The 19,461-nt window shown below is 39.2% G+C and overlaps 1 protein-coding gene across 1 annotated transcript in view; it reads right to left on the bottom strand.

Moving 5' to 3' along the window:
• The window catches only part of LOC142202482 (sodium-dependent serotonin transporter-like), an 81,266-nt gene that overhangs the window by 55,402 nt on the left and 6,403 nt on the right, over positions 1-19,461 (bottom strand). Inside the window, exons 2-3 of the mRNA XM_075272657.1 lie at positions 5,392-5,526; positions 132-351 (exon numbers count right to left, since the gene is read on the bottom strand). Coding sequence (XP_075128758.1) covers positions 132-351; positions 5,392-5,526 — 355 coding nt within the window. The remainder of the gene's footprint in view (positions 1-131; positions 352-5,391; positions 5,527-19,461) is intronic.

Raw genomic sequence — 19,461 nt, 5'->3', positions numbered from 1 at the left:
GGGAAGACCCCAAACACATTAGATGTTAGGCTGCTCCTGCTAATAATCTAACGTGTATAGTATGTATAACTGAATAAATCAATATTATACAATCTAGACCATCTAAAATTAATCCACTTACATGCACTTACGTATAAAACTCTTCAGCAGGGGATTTGGAGTAATTAGTCCAAGTGATGTTGCTTTTTCCAAAGTAATTGGTGCAGTTTGCTGTATTCCAGGGGTTATCACAACTCGTCCATGGCAATGTTGTGGAAAAAGAGGAGTAGAAATAATACAAAGCCCAGGCGATTATTGTATTGTAATAGAAGGATACATACAATCCAATGATGCATATAGCAAATCCAATGCCTGGAAACAAAGAAGCACCCACTATAAATAATATTGTTTATTTGTGTTAGAAATGATAAGCCCTTAAATTTGCAGATGAAAAGACTATTCTGCCAGACATACAGTGAAGGAAATAATTATTTGATCCCTTGCTGATTTTGTAAGTTTGACCACTGACAAAGATATGAACAGTCTATAATTTTAAGGGTAGGTTAATTTTAACTGTGAGAGATAAAATATCAAAAATATAATCCAGAAAATAACATTGTATAAATTCTACAAATTTATTTGAATTTTGCATAGAGAAATAAGTACTTGATCCCTCTGGCAAACAAGACTTAATACTTGGTGGCAAAACCCTTGTTGGTGCGCACAGCAGCCAGACATTTTTGCAGTTGATGATGAGGTTTGCGCACATGTCAGGAGGAATTTTGGTCCACTCCTCTCTGCAGATCATCTCTAAGTCATTACAATTTTGAGGCTGTCGCTTGGCAACTCAGAGCTTCTGCTACCTCCAGAAATTTTCTATGGGATAAAGGTCTGGAGATTGGCTAGGCCACTCTATGACCTTAAAGGGATTCTACCATTAAAATCCTCTTTTTTGTAGATAAGACGTCGGAATAGCCTTCAGAAAGGCTATTCGTCTCTTACCTTTAGATGTGATCTCTGCCGCACAGTTCCTTAGAAATACCGTTTTTTACCGGTATGCAAATTAGTTATCTCGCAGCGATGGGGGCGGGCCCCAGCATCGGAAATGCGATGGGGGCGTCCCCACTGCTGCTCGAGAGAACTAATTTGCAAACCGGTAAAAACCGGTATTTCTAAGGAACGCCGCGGCAGAGATCACATCTAAAGGTAAGAGACGGATAGCCTTTCTAAAGGCTATTCCGACATCTTATCCACAAAAAAAAGGGTTTTAATGGTAGAATCCCTTTAATATGCTTATTTTTGAGCCACTCCTTTGTTGCCTTGGCTGTATGTTTTGGGTGATTGTCCTGCTGGAAAACCCAGCCACGACCCATTTTTAAACCCTTAACGACCGACCCATAGTAAAACTATGTCGGCACTGACAGGTCCTTCCTGACTGCCCTATAGTAAAACTATGTTGGGCAGTCAGGCACGGATTCCCCGTCAGTGCCAACGTAATTGGAGCAGATCTTAGCTGTATCTGACAGCTAAGACCTGTTCCATAACCCCACCATTGGAAGGGTCTCCGATGTGGTTTTTTTTAACCCCTTCAGTTCTGTGATCAAACATGATCACGGAACTGAAGCGGTTCCGTGATGGTGCCGGCGTTATTGGCACCCCCCGCGGCGAGATCGGGGGGTGCCGATATGCAAAACATGCAGCCTGGAGTCTGGCCAGTGACCCCAGACTGCCTGAGTCCCCCGTTACCTGGTTGATCCTGCCGGGTACTGACCTGAGTGGGCGCAAACACAGCCAGAGAAATAACTGCCCTATAAGAGAAACAGAAAAACCTGTCTTGTTTCACATTTAGGAAAGAGAAGTAAGATACAGAGAAAAGCCCCTCAAACGTGTCCAACTGGACTAACTGTAAACATGAGGGAGCAAAAAGTATAGAGGAGAAAAACCTACAAAAAGTCCAAACTTCCAAGTAGTAAAAAGGCTAGAGTTTACAGCACCCAGAACACTATGCTTGGAAATATGTGCTCAATGCTTATCAAAAATCCAGATGGTATGAACAGGAAGCAAGGTAAGCTGAAAGGGCCAGGGCTCAGGCACAGATGAATGAAGCAGTTTCAGGCAGACAGACCATTTCAGGAACACAGGAACCTGGAGTTTAAGACCAGCAACTGACAGCATGCAAAGCAGAGTTTATATAGCCAGAAGCAGGAGTAGTCAGGAGGCCATTTGGATAGAAGACCTCTGAACCACCCACAACCTGAAATGAGTCCTAGCACTGCAAAGAAACTTAACCCCTTCAGAGGCCAAGACATACTAGAACAATGACCAGTGGTGCAGCTCATTTTGTGATCCATGCATGAGTGCTACTGCAGAGACCGCATTCCCAGTGTGAACATTCCCCTGCGGGCATCAGATGATTCACGAGTAGAATACCATTCAGACACTCCACGTCTGAACCTAACAAGCTGAGATAGCAAATACCGGGTCATAACAGAAACACCCTCAAAACTTAATAATAGTTTCCACCTCCATGCTTGACAGAATCATCCAGATTGGTCAAATGAGACAAAAATTGTGCTCTTTGGCATTAACTCAACTTGCCGTGTTTGGAAGAAGAGAAATACTGCCTATGACCCAAAGAACATTGTCCCCACTGTCAAGTATGGAGGTGGAAACATTATGTTTTGGGGGTGTTCCTCTGTTAAGGGCAAAGGACTACTTCACCACATCAACGGGAGAATGGATGGAGCCATGTACCGTAAAATCCTGAGTAACAATCTCCTTCCCTTGGCCAGGACATTAAAAATGAGTTGTGGTTGAGTCTTCCAGCACGACAATGATCCAAAACATACAGCCAAGGCAACAACACAGTGGCTCAAAAAGAAGCACATTAAGGTCATAGAGTGGCCTAGCCAGTCTCCAGACCTTAATCCCATAGAAAATTTATGGAGGGAGCTGAAGTTGAAGCTGAGTTGCCAAAAGACATCCTCAAAATCTTAAGGACTTAGAGATGATCTGCAAAGAGGAGTGGACCAAAATTCTTCCTGACATGTGCGCAAACCTCATCATCAACTGCAAAAAAACGTCTGACTGCTGTGCTTGCCAACAAGGGTTTTGCCACCAAGTATTAAGTCTTGTTTGCCAGAAGGCTCAAATACTTATTTATCTATGCAAAATGCAAATACATTTATAAAATTTACCGTATATACTCGAGTATAAGCCAAATTTTTCAGCACAGTTTTTGTGCTGAAAAGCCCCCCTCAACTTATACTCGAGTCAGCAAAAGAAATGTTTTGGTTTTTTTTTTTAGAGGGGGGGGGGGGGGGTGTCTATGACCAGCTGCAATATCAATGTATAGAATCTCCCATAAAATAGTCAGGAAAAAAAAGAAGCTTTACAAAAAATAAAAAAGTTGTAAATCACTCCTTTCCCTAGAATATATACAAAAGTAGAAAATGACTACAGTATGAAACACATATACATTGGGTATCCCTGTATCTGAAAGTGCCCAGTCTACTGAATATAGGGTATCTGCACTGCTCCTGTTCCATCGGGAAGGGGTTAATGGGAGCACTGCAGATACCCTATATTCAGCCAGACTGAATTCCAAGTGGGGGGGGGGGGAAAGTCCTCAAGCTCAGGGAATGGGCAGACAGACAGACAACTAAAACACCCCCTCCCTTTCCCCAGCACCCAGCATCTACTGCACCCAAAAAATCTGACCATTTTAATTTTTGAAATTTTCCAGTAGTTGCTGCATTTCCCCCCCCCCCCCCCCTCAGCTTATACTCGAGTCAATAAGTTTTCCCAGATTTTTGTGGTAAAATTAGGGGCCTCAGCTTATATTCAGGTCGGCTTATACTCGAGTATATACGGTATATGGTATACAATGTGATTTTCTTAATTTTATTTTTGACATTCTATCTCTCACTGTTAAAATTAACCTACCCTTAAAATTATAGACTGTTCATGTCTTTGTCAGTGGGCAAACGTACAAAATCAGCAAAGGATCAAATAATTATTTCCTTCACTGTAACCTGTAATGAACAATTGACATTAGCAAAAAAATAAATATATATATTACATATGTCATAAATATGGAATTTATTGCTTAGATGCATACATATGATTTTGTCAGTCCTGTTATCAACCATACATTTAGAATTGCTGGTGTACAACTTGTAGGATATAAAGAAGAAGTGTGCGGCACTCTGCATTAACTTGTTTTGGGCACTTATGTAGGGTCCCAATTTAATAGAATATAGATAAAAGTACTCAACACTCCTGAATTCTAATGTAATCTAGTGTGTTTATTCAGGTTTCATAGTATGAACATCAATAATGACGTTTTGTCTCTCCAGCCCTTCATTAGACTCCTTGGTAATGCTGAACTGTGGGCAGCTAGAGCTATGTAAAGCAGGTTTCTGCTATTGGAGAGTACTCAACCTCACTCATGATGCCTGTTTATTAAGACTGTTCAGTCTAATAAAGCCCTGGACCCAGATGGATTATCATCTGCCTATTATTAAAAGTGTAAGGATATTTTGACACCCATCTGACTTTACATTTCAATGCATATAAGGTGCCCCTTGCATCCAATATGACCTATATCTATAACAAACTAAAGCTTTTATATAGTTAACTATGACTATGACTATAGACATCAAAATAATGACAAATATTTTAACAATGGGATGGAATACCTTTATATCAGACTATATTCAAAAAGACCAGGTAAGAATAATTTCTCTCAGTCAAATTGTCAATCAAATGAGACGTATAATATATATCATTAGTGCAGCATACATGCAATCGGATGGGAAGGCACAAGTTAGGGCATGTTGCTAAGCCTAAATATTTAGAATGCTTTTGACTCCCTCTCTTGGCGCTAGTTGTTCTATCTATTCACTCACCTGGATTTGAACTGAATTTTCTAACGTAATAGAGTGTCCTGTACTATGTCCCAAGGATGCAGATGTTCTCACAGGGATTTCACTCATACCCATCAATATCAATAGAGGAATGTGGCAGGGATGACCTTTTTCTCAGGCCTTGTTTGGAAAAACTATAAAGTTATGGCTATAAGTTTTGGCAACCGTGATTTTTTTTCCAGAAAATGAAAGTATTTCTCCCAGAAAATTATTACAATTCAAAAATTAAGATGCATTCCATATTTTAGGATAATGAATGGAGATCAAGACAATCATAGCTTAATTAATTAGTCTATTTTATTCAGAAAGTAAAATATATTTATTGGCATTTGCCTGCTTGAAATAGATTAACATATCTGCACACTTGACCTGTATAAAAAATATTTGCATATCGAAACCTCCTGCTAGTCATTCTGCAAAAATGTATTGTATGATTACAGACCAACTTTTGGAGCCAGAACTATACAAACTAGGTTAAGTTTACCTTTAAAGATAGGACAGATGCGTTTCCATATTGGGATAGCACCTGTTCTGTGAAACTGTCCTAAAGCCAACTCCATGAAAAAGAGGGGGACACCACCAAATAGGGCCATAATGGTATATGGAATTAGAAATGCACCTGAAATACAAAAATACAATGTCAACATCAGCTTAACATGCATCTTCTCCATTTGTTTACATAAGTATCTTCCTGTTCTGTTTTTCTACAACTACCATAATGTCTTGCGCTTCACTCAGAGCTGACTCCCTCCATCTCTCTCTCACTTCCTCCCTTTCTCACTCACACCCCTTCCCTGCTTCCCTAGCTATTCTGCCCACTACTAGCCCTTCGTAACTAACTCACCCTCTAACCCATCATACTTACCTGTCTTCGGGGCAGAACCTCCTCAGCACAAGACTTCACTTTTTCTGAGTGGCCAGTACACATAAAGAAGAGGAGGTGTGTAATACAGCAGAGCGCCGGCATGCACAGTACGCGGCATTCCAGCTTTATTGTGGTGGCGTGGGTGGCTGGCAGAAATCAAGAAGAGGAGGTACCAACCACCAAGAACAAGTGACCTCACGCCCAGAAGATCCGGACAGGAAGACAGGTAAGTATGATGGGGCAGGTGTGGGTGGGTTAGTATTGGTGATATTCCGTTTCCAGAAATGGGGAAACAGAACATCACCGGAAAATTGGAAAATGTGCCTAGTCACATGACCACCTTGGCAATCTAGGTAGATACAGTTTTATGTATAGTAAGTTAATTAGATAGTGACAGTGGGATGGGGGGAGGGTAGCTTAGATTACAAAGATCAGTTTATCCCGGACAACCCCTTTAATTTAAATAAAGTTAATAATGCATTTAAGTAAAGAAAGGTTAGGGTCACACCACTGTAGGAAGTTCAATATGAGAGGGTACATTAAAAAAAATAATTAATGCCTATCATAATGGACAGTAAACTGATACAAAAATGGATGGGGCAGTGAAAATGGAAAAAACAGACACACTGACATATGTTGGTGTTCGTTAATGTCCATTATTATACATTATTATTATTATTATTATTATTATTATTATTATTAACTTTTCGTTTTGCATTCTGTGCATGCACAGAAAAAAACTAAAATAAATAGTGGACAGTATAATAGGCAGTCGTCCACTACAATCCATCAAACGTCGGTTAGCCATAGACATTCCATTTAAAAAAAATAACAGACACTTCATATCCATCATAAGTCTGTTATTATGAACAGAGCCAAAACTCCTGCACCCTGCGTTACTATCTGTGCCAAAATAACGGACCTGTGGCAGATCTGATGAAAAAAGACACTAACAGATGACATAACAAATACCATTAAAATTAATGGCATTTTGTACTGACTTTTGTTGGATGTGATAGTGTCCTAGTATTGTGAATTCACTACATTTCATTACATGAACATTTAGTTTAGTATGAACACAGTGATTGATTAATAAAATATTGCATTTATTTAATCTTTGCGTATGTGGTTTTTTGAAATAAAACTAAATACCATCAAAGTCTTTTTTAGCAACAAATAGATTAATTCCCTAAGATAAAACTACTTTGAAGTATAGTGTATTAAGGAAACTATGCAAAAAATATGCGCAAATTTAGGCCTTTGTCTGTGACACTTGTGTTAATATTTAATAGGTAACTTTACATAATTAATAACAAAGTAATGATTAAAAGTATGGGTTTGTTATATATGATCATAACTTTGCATACTTACAAAGTTTACATCTGGGATTATTTAACGTGTGCCTAAGGCACATCACAGGGAAATAATCTGATTATTTTAAAATGGGTTGCATAAAATGTATATTAAAATGTGCAATGTTATGTTTTTTAGAATTATTGCCATTGATAAATGTGGGTCATATAATTATAACTCAAGCAACAACATTACTTAAGGCATTACAAAATAAGCGATAAAAGTGATCAAAAAGTTATATGTACCCCAAAACAGTACCAATAAAAAGCACAGGTTGCCCTGCAAAAAATAAGTCCTCAAACAACACTGTCAATCAAAAATAAAGGTTACACATATCAGAAGATGACAATGCAAAATTAGTTGATTTCTTTCCCCAATTCTGCAGAATTAGTAATGCTTAAAACAAAAACATATACATTTTTTTTTTGGTTTATTATATCCAGAAGATTAGAACTAGGTCCTCTGATGATAGGCGCAAAGTGCCTTGAAATGCGCAGGGAATTAGAGGGCTAATTTCAATGTTAAGCTACAGTTTGATACTGCCCTTGTAAGGGTAGGAATTTTTTTGTGGGTTCAAAGGGAAAGGTCCCTAGGGTAACACTAGGGATATATTAGGCAACCTGGAGCCGCATGAAAATGTCTGATGGGGTAAGACTGGAGCAATATATATGTACACCCTGTGACATTTATCTGATACCAACTGTTTCCTCTTTTGTGATATTTGATACATCAATAAGGTATCCTAATTTTTTTTTAAACTTCATTTATTTCGCACCAATATATTTTGCTCCACTGAATTCTATTTAATTGAATATTCACATATTTTTATCATGAATTTCTTAAGCGATCATTCAACTAAAAATTTCCATTTTATTTGTTTCCTTTCACTATGAATGTGTTTTTCTAAATACTTTTTGCCCTATTTGCATGTACATGCAACAAATCTTTTGCTTCTAGGCTCCTGACGCTGGGTTCACACCAGAGTCTGGTCTCCGTTCTGAGGTTTCTGTCTTCTGCCGGCAGAAAACAGAAACCTGTCAGACAGTGTCCGGCCGTGAGCACCGGTGAGCATTTTATGTTCTCCGCAGCGAAACCGTTTTTTTTAAACCGGGCACAAAGTCCTGCATGTCTGACTTTGTGTCCGGTTAAAAAAAACGTTTTCGCCACGGAGAGCTCAAAATGCTCCCCGGCGCTCACGGCCGGACACTTTTCAAACCCATTCATTTAAATGGGTTTGAAAAATACCGGCAGGTTTCCGTCTCCCACCCAGTTTCAGGCAGAAAACGGAAACCTGAAAGCGGAGACCCTGGGCGCAGATGTGAAAGAACCTGATTCCTTAAAGACATTGTTTGACCAATTATATTATTATCTTACGTATAAAAAACTTCATAATGTACTTGTTTCTGCTGGCAAACACCGCATGACAACATATTATAAAGTCCATATGACCAAGACAGTCCATCTCTGCTGAAAAGGTTTTTAAGTTGTCTAGAGTGTCATAAGCATTGTGTGTATATGGCTTTGTAACAAGTTCAGCAGTTGCTTTTTTTGGACCACTTTTGCTATGAACAAAACTACTATATACTAAAAATCCTGTATAATACCCTGAGCCACACCAGTCATGAGTTGAGGTGAGCCGCTGGACTCAGATGGCGCTTTGTGGGTGCTGGTTCCTATCACATGTTTGGAAGGAACCTCTGACCTCAGGAGGTGCTTTCCCAGCCGTCCCATACAGCCCGACACACATTTGTGTTCACTGTGGAAATTGCACATAACTATAACCTATAACAATAGTTCCCAAACTTTCTGAAGACAAGACACACTTTTGGATGAGAATTTCATTGTGGACCCCCTCTAGCCTAGTTAATTGTTTCTGAAAAATAAGTGTCCCTACCTGTGTTCTGCTTGTAATTCTACTGTAATCTTCCATTTATTAGAGTTTTAGCACTGTAATCTGCTTTTTGTTCTATTCAGTCATGGTATCTAAATTTGTGGGCCCCTCTACTCCCTGATGTATCGTACAATTTCATGTCCTCTGGCCCCATAACTTATTTTATAAGTTCGCCAGTGCTCTCCACACAGTATAATGTCCCACACAATATAAATTGTGGAACAATTTATATTGCTCCACAGTATCTCCCACAGAATAATGTTCGAAAATGTCTCCCGCAGTATAATGCTCTACAATAGCCCCATACAGTACAATGCTCTACAGTAGCACCACACAGTATAATGTTCTACTGTGTCCCCATACCGTATAATGCCTTGGGCCACTTCATTATTAGAGATTGGTGAACTTCCAGTAGATTTGTTTAGACGTATATTTGTGAGGTCTGCCACCCCTAGGGATTTTTTTGTCGAATTATTTGGTCCTGAATGCTGAGTTTAATTCTCAGTATCTGCTCTAATTCTGTATATATGGATGGTACAAAGTCCACTTCTTTTGTCCTGTATGCTGTGTGTAATCCTCAGTACCTACTTTTACAGCCCTGACAATACTTTTTGTTGAGAAGTTGAAATGAGAATTTCTTATATTTCTCTTAATACTATTGTTATGTCTACATTTTTTTTTCAGAATTGGTTCTCCATGTGCACAACACTTATTTCATTCAACACTTCTTGGTTCAGGTGTGTCAGAAGTGAAGATTACTTTGTGGCCCACACTGTCCTGTGAGCATTATAACTTACCCACTACAATTACCACTTTGCTCATACCAGCATACTACACGAATTTAGATGCTTTGAGTATACTAATTCATGCATGGGACATGAAAAGGAGTTACTGTGGGCATGTGCAGTAGCCACAAGAGATGGTCCTGCCTCGTACCCTAGAGCAGAATCATTCCACAAAGGAGGTCATATGAAGAATGTATGTGATGTCACACATGATGTGATGTCACATGAAGAAGAAGCTGCATATGCCAAGTATAGAGGCATAGAATTCCCTAGGGTTCATGCTAAGAATACGATCACTCTAACCATAGTAGACATCTTGAATGATAATGTCACTGCAGTCTCCACCATTTTTGAAATTTTTTAAATAGATGGATTTTATAAATATAGTGTACATCTGCTACACAGGATAACCATTCCTGCTTTCCCATCCACTTTTCAGAATTAGAGTGAGCAGAATAAAAATGCAAAAGTCACATATCTTCATAGAAATAAGCCAAAAATTAGCAAAAACTTAGTTTGTGACTTTTTGACACAGAACTTTTAGTGTAGGTCTTCATAAATAATGCATATGTCGTTAGGGATAAAGTACATATCCAGTTGTAAAGCAGTCCTCTATGTGCTTATGAAGAGCATTATCGCATGGAGCATTTGGATATACAGCAACATACATATAACCAGCTTAACTACATTCTTAAAAAACCACAATTGTGAATGCAGATGAACTGGTTCAATATCCATAGGAACAGAAAATCCAGCACATCAGAGGTTCAAAAAAACCTTCACTTTTATTATCAAAATGTTAAAAAGTATCACAGTTGGTCTAAAAGTGCCTTATGGTCCTCCCTACACGTGCTCCCATTGAAGTGAATGGGATGTGTTTTGAAGCACTCGTGTATATGTTCCTGAATGAGCGGAGTGTAAACTCTGTGTGAAGGGGCCCTTTTCACTTAGATTGATCATTCATTTTATTTTGTTTATAAATAAACAAAACCTGCTTATAAATAAATAAATAAACCTTTAACTATTCTTGAAGTGTTGTTAGCACTTTTTAGACCGTAGCGCTTTACAGTCAGAAGGGCGTTTCTGACAGTCTGTCAGGAACGTCCTTCTGCCCAGCAGCACCTATCGCGCTGCACAGTGTGAGCGGGGAGGAATGCCCCCCTCCCCTCCTGATAATACTTGTCTATGGACGAGCACTGTGAGGAGAGGGAGGGGGCGTTCCTCCCCGCTCACACTGTACAGCACTATAGGCGCTGCTGGGCAGAAGGACGTTCCTGACAGACTGTCAGAAACGCCCTTCTGACTGTAAAGCGCTACAGTACTGGGACCGATAGCGCTTTACCCAGGGCACAGATCGGGAAAGCCGATAGTGCGTTGAATTCAGAGCACTGTCAGCTTTCCAGCAGTATATAGAACTGCCTGTGCCCAATCTGATGAAAGGTCCTCTTTAAAGGAGAAAATGCATCTCACAGTTTATCATGCAATTTCACCCAAGCACAGAAATACCCCACATGTTGGTGTAAACTGATTTTTAGCATTTGAAAAGCAAACTTTCCTGAAATAGTTTTCAGGCGCCATGTCTCATTTGCAGTACCAAAACAATGGAAACCCCAAAAAAGTGACCCCATTTTCGAAACTACACCCCTGACAGAATTTATCAAGGGGTATAGTGAGCATTTTGACCCCACATCCATTTCCCAGATTTTAACATTGGGATGTGTAAGTGAAAAAAGCACCCCATAGTTTGTTAAACAATTGCTCCTGAACACAGCAATATCCCATATGTGGTCCTAATCTGCTCTATGGATACTGTCAGGATACTGAGTCGCCGCGGTCTCCTTGCTGCGCGGTGTCTCCCCAGGGGACGTGTTAAGAATTCTATTGGTTGTGCTTAGGTGATTAAGGGTTAATCTTTTCCTTGCTCTCAGTTCTCCATGCCATTAGCCATCACAGGTGTTGTGGGTTGTTTTCTCTGCTGCTATTTAAACCCCACCCAGGCATGGATCCTTGCCAGCCATTGACTTAGTGTTTCCTGGTCTCCTGCTCTGTCAGTTAACCTGTCTGAGAGTCTTTCAGTCTGTGTTTTGGTTATTGTATACTTGGCTTGTATTCGACTATTCCTTGTCTTCTGATTTGGTACTTTACTCTTATCTCCTGGCTTGACCTCTTGCTCGTCCGACCTCGCTTTCTCTACTGTGTTTTTGCTGGGACTTGTTGTCCTCCCTTGTTCCATGCTGTTTTGTTTTTCGTTTTGCACTGCATTTTACATTGTGCTTTCTGCTTAGGTGTGACCCTCGTGACTCCAGTCCCTAGCACTTTCAGGGCCTCCTCTTCCCTGACCCTAGCCGCCTGGACAGTAGCGTAGGAGTCGTGGCAGGCGCACTTCAATTAGGAAGTGCATTGGTCTGCCTCATCTCAGATCTACAGCACAGTTATAGCCGCAGGGCCTACAACCCCTTTTGTCATTAGTTGCACAGTGTTGCTTTCCCAGCTGTGTCACTTTGCACTGCCTGACCCTGACTCCGGTCCTTACAGATACATGGTGGGGCTCAGAATGGAAAGGATGCTGTTTGGCTTTTGGAGGGTGGATTTTACTGGAATAGTTTTCACGTGCCATATCGCATTTGCAGAGCCACTAAAGTACCAAGACAATAGAAACCCCTCAAAAGTGACCCCATTTTGGAAACTGCACCCGTCAAAGACTTTCTCAACCGGTATGGTGACCATTTTGACCCTACAACTGTTTCACAGATTCTATTAGCATTGGGATGCAGAAATTAAAAATGACTTTTTTCCCAATAAACTGTCTATTTAGAGCCATGTTTTTCATTTTTACAAGGGAACAATGAAGAAAAAAACACCACAGTTTGTTACACAATTTCTCTTGAACATGGCAATAAAGTACCAATACAATGTAAACCCCTCAAAAGTGACCCCATTTTAGAAACTACACCCCTGAAGGAATTTCACAAGGAGTATTATCATTTTGAGCCTTAAAATGCTTCCCAAAAATTAATGTACCATGTGAAAATTGAAATTTTTAAAGTAATATGCCATTTTGTTGCCCAATACATTGTACCCCCTTGAGTTATCAGAAACATATACTCATAAAACTAATAAGTGGGCTATCCTGAGTCCAGAAAAGTTATATATGTGGGTGAAAACTGCTGCTTGGGCACACAACAGGACTCAGAAGGGAAGGAGCACTACATTTTTTTAACTTTTGGAGTACAGATTTAGGGGGACTTTCTGGATGCTATGTTGTTTTTGCAGATCCCTGGAGGTGCTCGTAAATTACAATTCTCCAAGAAGTGACTCCATTTGGTAGGGCAATTTTAGGGTCAAATATTACATGGTGTCCAAAATCCAACAATCTAAATCTATTCTCTCAAACCCACATAGCGCTCCATCATATCTGCACCCTGATGTGTACCGTAGTTAATATTATATGTAGGTATAAACAGCTGTTTGGGCACAGCTAGGCACAGAAGAGAAGGAGCGATATTTTGGTTTTTGGAGCACAGTTTGGTTTTTGGACGTCATGCCACATATGCAGAGCCCCTGAATTGCCAGTAAAGTGGATTCTGTAGACTTGTGACCCATTTTGGAGACTACACCCCTCAAGGGATTTATCAAGTAGAGTAGCAAGCATTTTTAACCCTTGAGAATTGCATCTATTTACTTTCAATAAATAATTGCACAGCTGATATTGAAAAGGGAAAATTGCAATCTTTCCAGAGATACGCCATTTCAGCGCCTGATATGTTGTGCCCAGTTTGTGTCAGCAGAGACACACACTCCAAAAACTGTTAAGCGGTGATCCTGGGCACAATAACTTTTGGAACATTCATCTCTGACACAAACTGGGCACAACATATTATGCATTGGAATTACATATTCCTGGAAAAATTTTAACTTTTCACAGTCTGCTGTGTATTCATTTCTGGAGAATAAATTATAGCAACTCTTGGATAAATTCCTTCATGGAGCATGTATTTTCCAAAATGGGGTCACGTGTCAGGAAATTCCACTTTACGGGCATTTCAGGAGCTCTGCAAAAGTGTCATGACATCCAAAAGCTAAACTGTCTAAATCTGTGCACCAAAAACCAAATTTCGCTCATTCCCTTCTGTGCCTGGCTGTGTCCAAACAGTCGTTTATACCCACATGTGACACTGAGTATGTTATCCTGGGTAGATAAACTGCAGTTTGGTTACACAGCAGGGCACAGATGTGAAGGAGCGTTATGTGGCTTTTGGAGTGCAGATTTAGATGTTTGGTATCTGGACGCCATGTCATGTTTAAAGAGCCTCTAAGGTACCAGAAAAGTGGAATCCCCTAAGGAGTGACCCCATTTTGAAAACTGCACCCCTTGAAGAATTTATTAAGGGGTGTAATAAGCATTAATATCCCACTGATATACACTCACACAGCTTATACATTCCCTTAATGCCGCGGCCAGTTGTGTTCTAATGATTTGGCGATTTTGGGGGGTTTTGTCCTCACATTATACAAGTTATATTTTATTTATTTTTCTAGTGATGTGGGCATATTAGGTGTGATTTTTTTGCAGTATTAGGCTGTATTCACCGCAAAATAGCGCGGCGTTAACGCGGCGCTATGTGCAAAAATAAGCACAAAAAACGCCAGTGTTACTCAGTGTGAATACAGCCTTAGATGCATTTTTTAATTACACCATTTTTTGGGTACCTAGAACATATTGAATAAATTATATTAACTCTTTCTGGGTGGAATAAAAAAACATAAATTCTGGCATTGCTTTTTACCTTTTAATTTTTTTCCATGCACTGTACAGCATAAATAACAATTACATAACAATTACGACGATACCTCATTTATATAATTTTTTTATGCGATACTAATTCTGCAGAGGAAAAACACATTTGGGGACATAAATCAATGATTTTTGCATCATCATCTTCTGAGATGCGTAACATTTTTAATTTTCAGTTTACAGAATTGGTCAATGCCGTATTTTTTGCGGGACAACCTGTGCTTCTTATTGGTACTGTTTTGGAGTACATAAGACTTTCTGATCACTTTTTATAGCATATTTTGTAAAGTGAGATGATGAAAAATCATTACTTCCAGTGTTTTTTTCCTATGTTCACTGTGCATATTAAATATTGTTTCAGTTTTATTGTACAGGTTGTTACAAACACAACAATACCAAATATGCATTGTTTTTATAAATTTTTATGGATTTTTTAATATAATTTTTCAATTAAAAAAGGGGGGGAATTTGGGGGAATTCTTATAACTTTATAAATTTTTTCATACACTTTATATTTTTTTCACTTTTTTTTAAACTTTTTTATGTGTCCGTTTAAGACACTTGGTGATGCTTTGATCGTTGATTCAATACTATAGACTGCAAGACATAAACTGCACGTGACTTGCAGTCTATAGAGAAAGTCAGCCTATGATCAACCAGGTAATGGGGGCTCCAGGCAGCCTGGGGTCACTGGCCAGATCCCGGGCTGCAGATTGTAGATCTTGTGGTGGGGAGTGCTGGGAAGGTAGGGGGTTGGCAACATGGCGGAACTCCTTGGATATCGCAGTCATGTTTGACTGCGGCATCCAAGGGGTTAAAACGTGCAGTATCAGCTAACGCCTGCTCCTAATCCTTGTCAAGGGGTCTCTAAGGTGTCGGACGTATTTTTATTATTGGCAGGACTTCAGAGACCAGGACCGGTGGCCATAAATTTACGGCTGGTGGTCGTTAACCAGTTAAGCAAAGTAGGGCATTATACTTCTATCAGCTAACAAAACTCATACTTCTAAAACGTACTTCTATGAAGAGGTCAGTTCAAGACTGGACATGGGTAATGCAGTGGATGTGATATATCTGGACTTTTCAAAGGCTTTTGATACTGTACCACATTAAAGGTCTGGTATGCAAAATGAGAATGTTGGGACTGGGGGTAAACATATGTATTTGGGATTGCAACTGGCTCACTGATAGGAAACAGAGGGTAGTTATTAATGGTAGATATTCAGACTGGGTCACAGTCACCAATGGAGTGCCACAGGGGTCAGTATTGGGTCCTCTCCTTTTTAATATCTTTATTAATGACCTGGTAGAGGGTTTAAAAAGCAGGGTGTCGATATTTGCAGATGATACTAAACTTTGTAAGGTAATAAAAAATGAGGAGGATAGTAGAATATTACAAGGGGATCTAAGAAAGCTGGAAGTATGGGCTGAGACTTGGCAAATGAAGTTTAATGTTGACAAATGTAAGGTAATGCATTTTGGTCAACAAAATAAAATGTATGATTATGTACTTAATAGTAAATTACTGGGCAAGACTGCCAATGAAAAAGACTTGGGGATTTTGGTGAACAGCAAGCTTACCTTTAGTGAACAGTGCCAGGTAGCTGCTGCCAACACAAATAAAATTATGGGATGCATCAAAAGAAGTATAGATGGTGTTATTCAGTTTAGAGAAAAGACGTCTATGAGGAGATCTAATAACAATGTACAAATGCATGATGGGAAAACAGAAAGAACTTTCTAAAGATCTTTTTACTCCTAGGCTCGTGACAGTGACAAGAGGACACCCTCTACATCTGGAGGAGAGAAGGTTTTGCCAGAAACATAGAAGATGATTCTTCACAGTAAGAACAGTGAGGCTAAGGAACTCTCTGCCCCAGGAAGTGGTGATGGCGGATTCATTAAATAAGTTCAAAGAGGGACTGGATACCTTTCTTGAAGAGAACAATATTACTGGTTTTCGATTCTAGATTTTAAGGACACATTGATCCAGGGTTTTTATACTTACTGCCAGATTGGAGTGTGGAAGGAATTTTTTCCCCTGAAATGGGGCAATTGGCATGAGCCTCATGGTTTTTTTTTGCCTTCCCCTGAATCAACGCTGTAGAGAATTGTAGGGTTATAGGTTGGACTTGAAGGACTGATGTCTTCATCCAACCTCATCTACTATGTAACTATATGTAACTATATTTACTGTAACACAAGTGTTAATGTTTAACAGGACTATAAACTAATATGTACTGGGCATGCAACCAGACAGATAAAATCAGAAATTATTTTTGTTCTCAGGACATTTTTACGGCAAGTGTTACTGATGCCACATTCATGAGTACTTTGTCACATATGGATGAAATAGAGAGAGATTTAAATGACAGATAGAACAGCACCATGGACAGTTCATGCATATTTTGGGCTTTTAGTTAGCTGCAGCTCTCTATTTATACACAATACAGATTTTTTGTTTTCTGAAATGTACTATTATCTCTTCAGCTCTAAATTGCCATCCTTTCCATATGTTCATGAAATGTAAACTTTTTGGTAGGTTGCATGGTATAGAGAATACTAGCTGATAGATCATATAGAATATATGCTTCATATACCGCAATGTGTGTAATAAAATCATATATTTGTGCTGCAAACCTTGTTCTAATGAATTAAACTAGCTTAAATTAAACTTCTTGCACATATAATGCATACATTGATAATATTAGCAGAAAGTAAGAAATTCTGTGCATTTGAAGGAAAGTTATAGTAAGGCTGAGTTGACATCTTCATCATTCAGAACAATTATAAAATACTGATGAACCGCATTATAGTTGATGTAAAAAACCAAAAGGACCGCGCTCACAGGTCAATAGATTTATTGGGAAAAAACTGGAGTGCACATTTTCCTTATGTAATTGTGTGAAGAGCTATAGGCTGTAATAAAATTAAGATTAAAATTAGCTGTAGTTGTGGAGTGTTTAGGCACTAGACACTCCGTCTGGCTCATGCCATTGGCTCTTTGACATGCCGCTGAAATGATTCGGCGTGGATAACCTTTTGCACAAAATCTGTTGGACATGATCTCACTCTGTATTCTGTAATCTACATCCCTGGTACAGTTACGTCTGAGTCGACGGAACTGTCCAAAAGGTACGTTACATTTCCACTTTTTGTAGTGGAGGCTGTTAAAGTCTAAAAGACTATTACAATCAACGGATTTAAAAAAGGTCTTAGTATATATTTTATCATCCTCACTGATCAGGATGAGATCCAAATAGTCTATTTTATTAGGGTCTGATTTCCCAGACAAATGAATACCAAAATTATTGGAGTTTAAATGTTCGGTAAAGACCTTAAAGGAGGCCTCTGACCCATCCCAAACAAAAAACAAGTCGTCTATATAACGTCTATAATATATCAAATTATTAGACCATTGATGTTCGCCATAGATCCACAGTTTTTCGAAATGCCCCATGAACAGATTGGCGTAACTAGGCGCCATTCTCGTACCCATGGCCGTACCTTTGTTTTGTATGTATAGCTCTCCATTGAACTGGAATATATTTCTTTTCAAAATAAATTCGATGCTATTTATAATGAAGTCTCTCTGTACTCCTGGGATTGTACTGTCTGAATCTAAGATGGACCTGATTGACCTGTGAGCGCGGTCCTTTTGGTTTTTTACATTTCTTTCACACCTGGTCCTTTCCTATTGGTGTTCCTGTGACGTGCTGCTCCCTCCACCTAGTCATCAATCTTCTAAACGTAACTGTGAACGGAATCACAGTCACATTAGGTGAGAGGCCAATCAGGTCTTTTTGTCACTTGTGGGTTTTTCAAATTGCCACAGAATATTTATGATTATCTGCACTATGAGTGTGCTCGGTGTCTACTTTTTGTTCTAGTTCCAGCTCTGCAGTCTGTGGACCACAGTTTGCATTAGAGGCCTGGGGATTTGTTTCACACACTCCTCATCTGAACACCTAGAGCACCTCCCTCCTTGATCAACTTCTGGACGAGTAACAAGATGGACTATATCAAATCAAGGATTGTAAAAAGAGAGGTTTTGGTAAGCCGCTATACTAAACCTGCTCCAAAATGCAATAATGATACTCCTCAGGGAACAAGCGGTATTGATTTGAAAAAAGATTCAATCTCGCATGATGAATTAAGCTCAAAGTTTTGGACTTTGGAGAAACTTCTGCTAGATGAAGCACGCCATTCACTAGATCATCAATTTCTCCTCATATATTTAGAGGAGTCTCTAATACCTCGGGGTCTTAGATTGAAAATAGACTCTCCATTTCCTAACGATGTAAGTTTCACTGAGGAATGGAATGGTTTTTTGAAAGAATGTAGTAGGGGTCTTTTAGAACGGCTTTCTCAGAAACGTCTAAACCTGACGAATGTTTTGAGTCAGGAGATAGCTGCTTTAACATCAGAAATAGAAATCCATCATAATCATCCTAGCTTCACGAAAATGAACCAAGTTTTGTGTACCAGATCTCTCAATGTTGAAAGAGAGATTCTGGAATACAAGACAGGTAAATTAGAAAGGGATAGGGAAGATTTTAAGAGTAATAACATTTGGTCTTGGGGTAATAAACCCAAAAAGACGAGGGGATCACGAGATCAAAGTGTCTATCCATCCAAAAAACCAAAAACTCCTAAGACCCCAAAAACTCCAAATCAATATAAGCTCTCCACTTCCAAACCCCAGAGGTGGACCTTTTTCAATAGTACCAATCCTAATGTCAAAATTCAGAGAAAACCCTCTGTTCTGGAACAAAGCAAAATACCTAGTACACTTCAAAACACAGGTGTTCAATTGACATCTGTCAAAAATAATAGAGCAAATAAACACAGTTTGAATTTCCCAA

The sequence above is a fragment of the Leptodactylus fuscus genome, chromosome 1, assembly GCF_031893055.1.
Source record: "Leptodactylus fuscus isolate aLepFus1 chromosome 1, aLepFus1.hap2, whole genome shotgun sequence".
Lineage (NCBI taxonomy): Eukaryota > Metazoa > Chordata > Amphibia > Anura > Leptodactylidae > Leptodactylus > Leptodactylus fuscus.
Note: the sequence above shows the minus strand (reverse complement) of the source record. Positions and strands in the feature narration are given on the sequence as shown.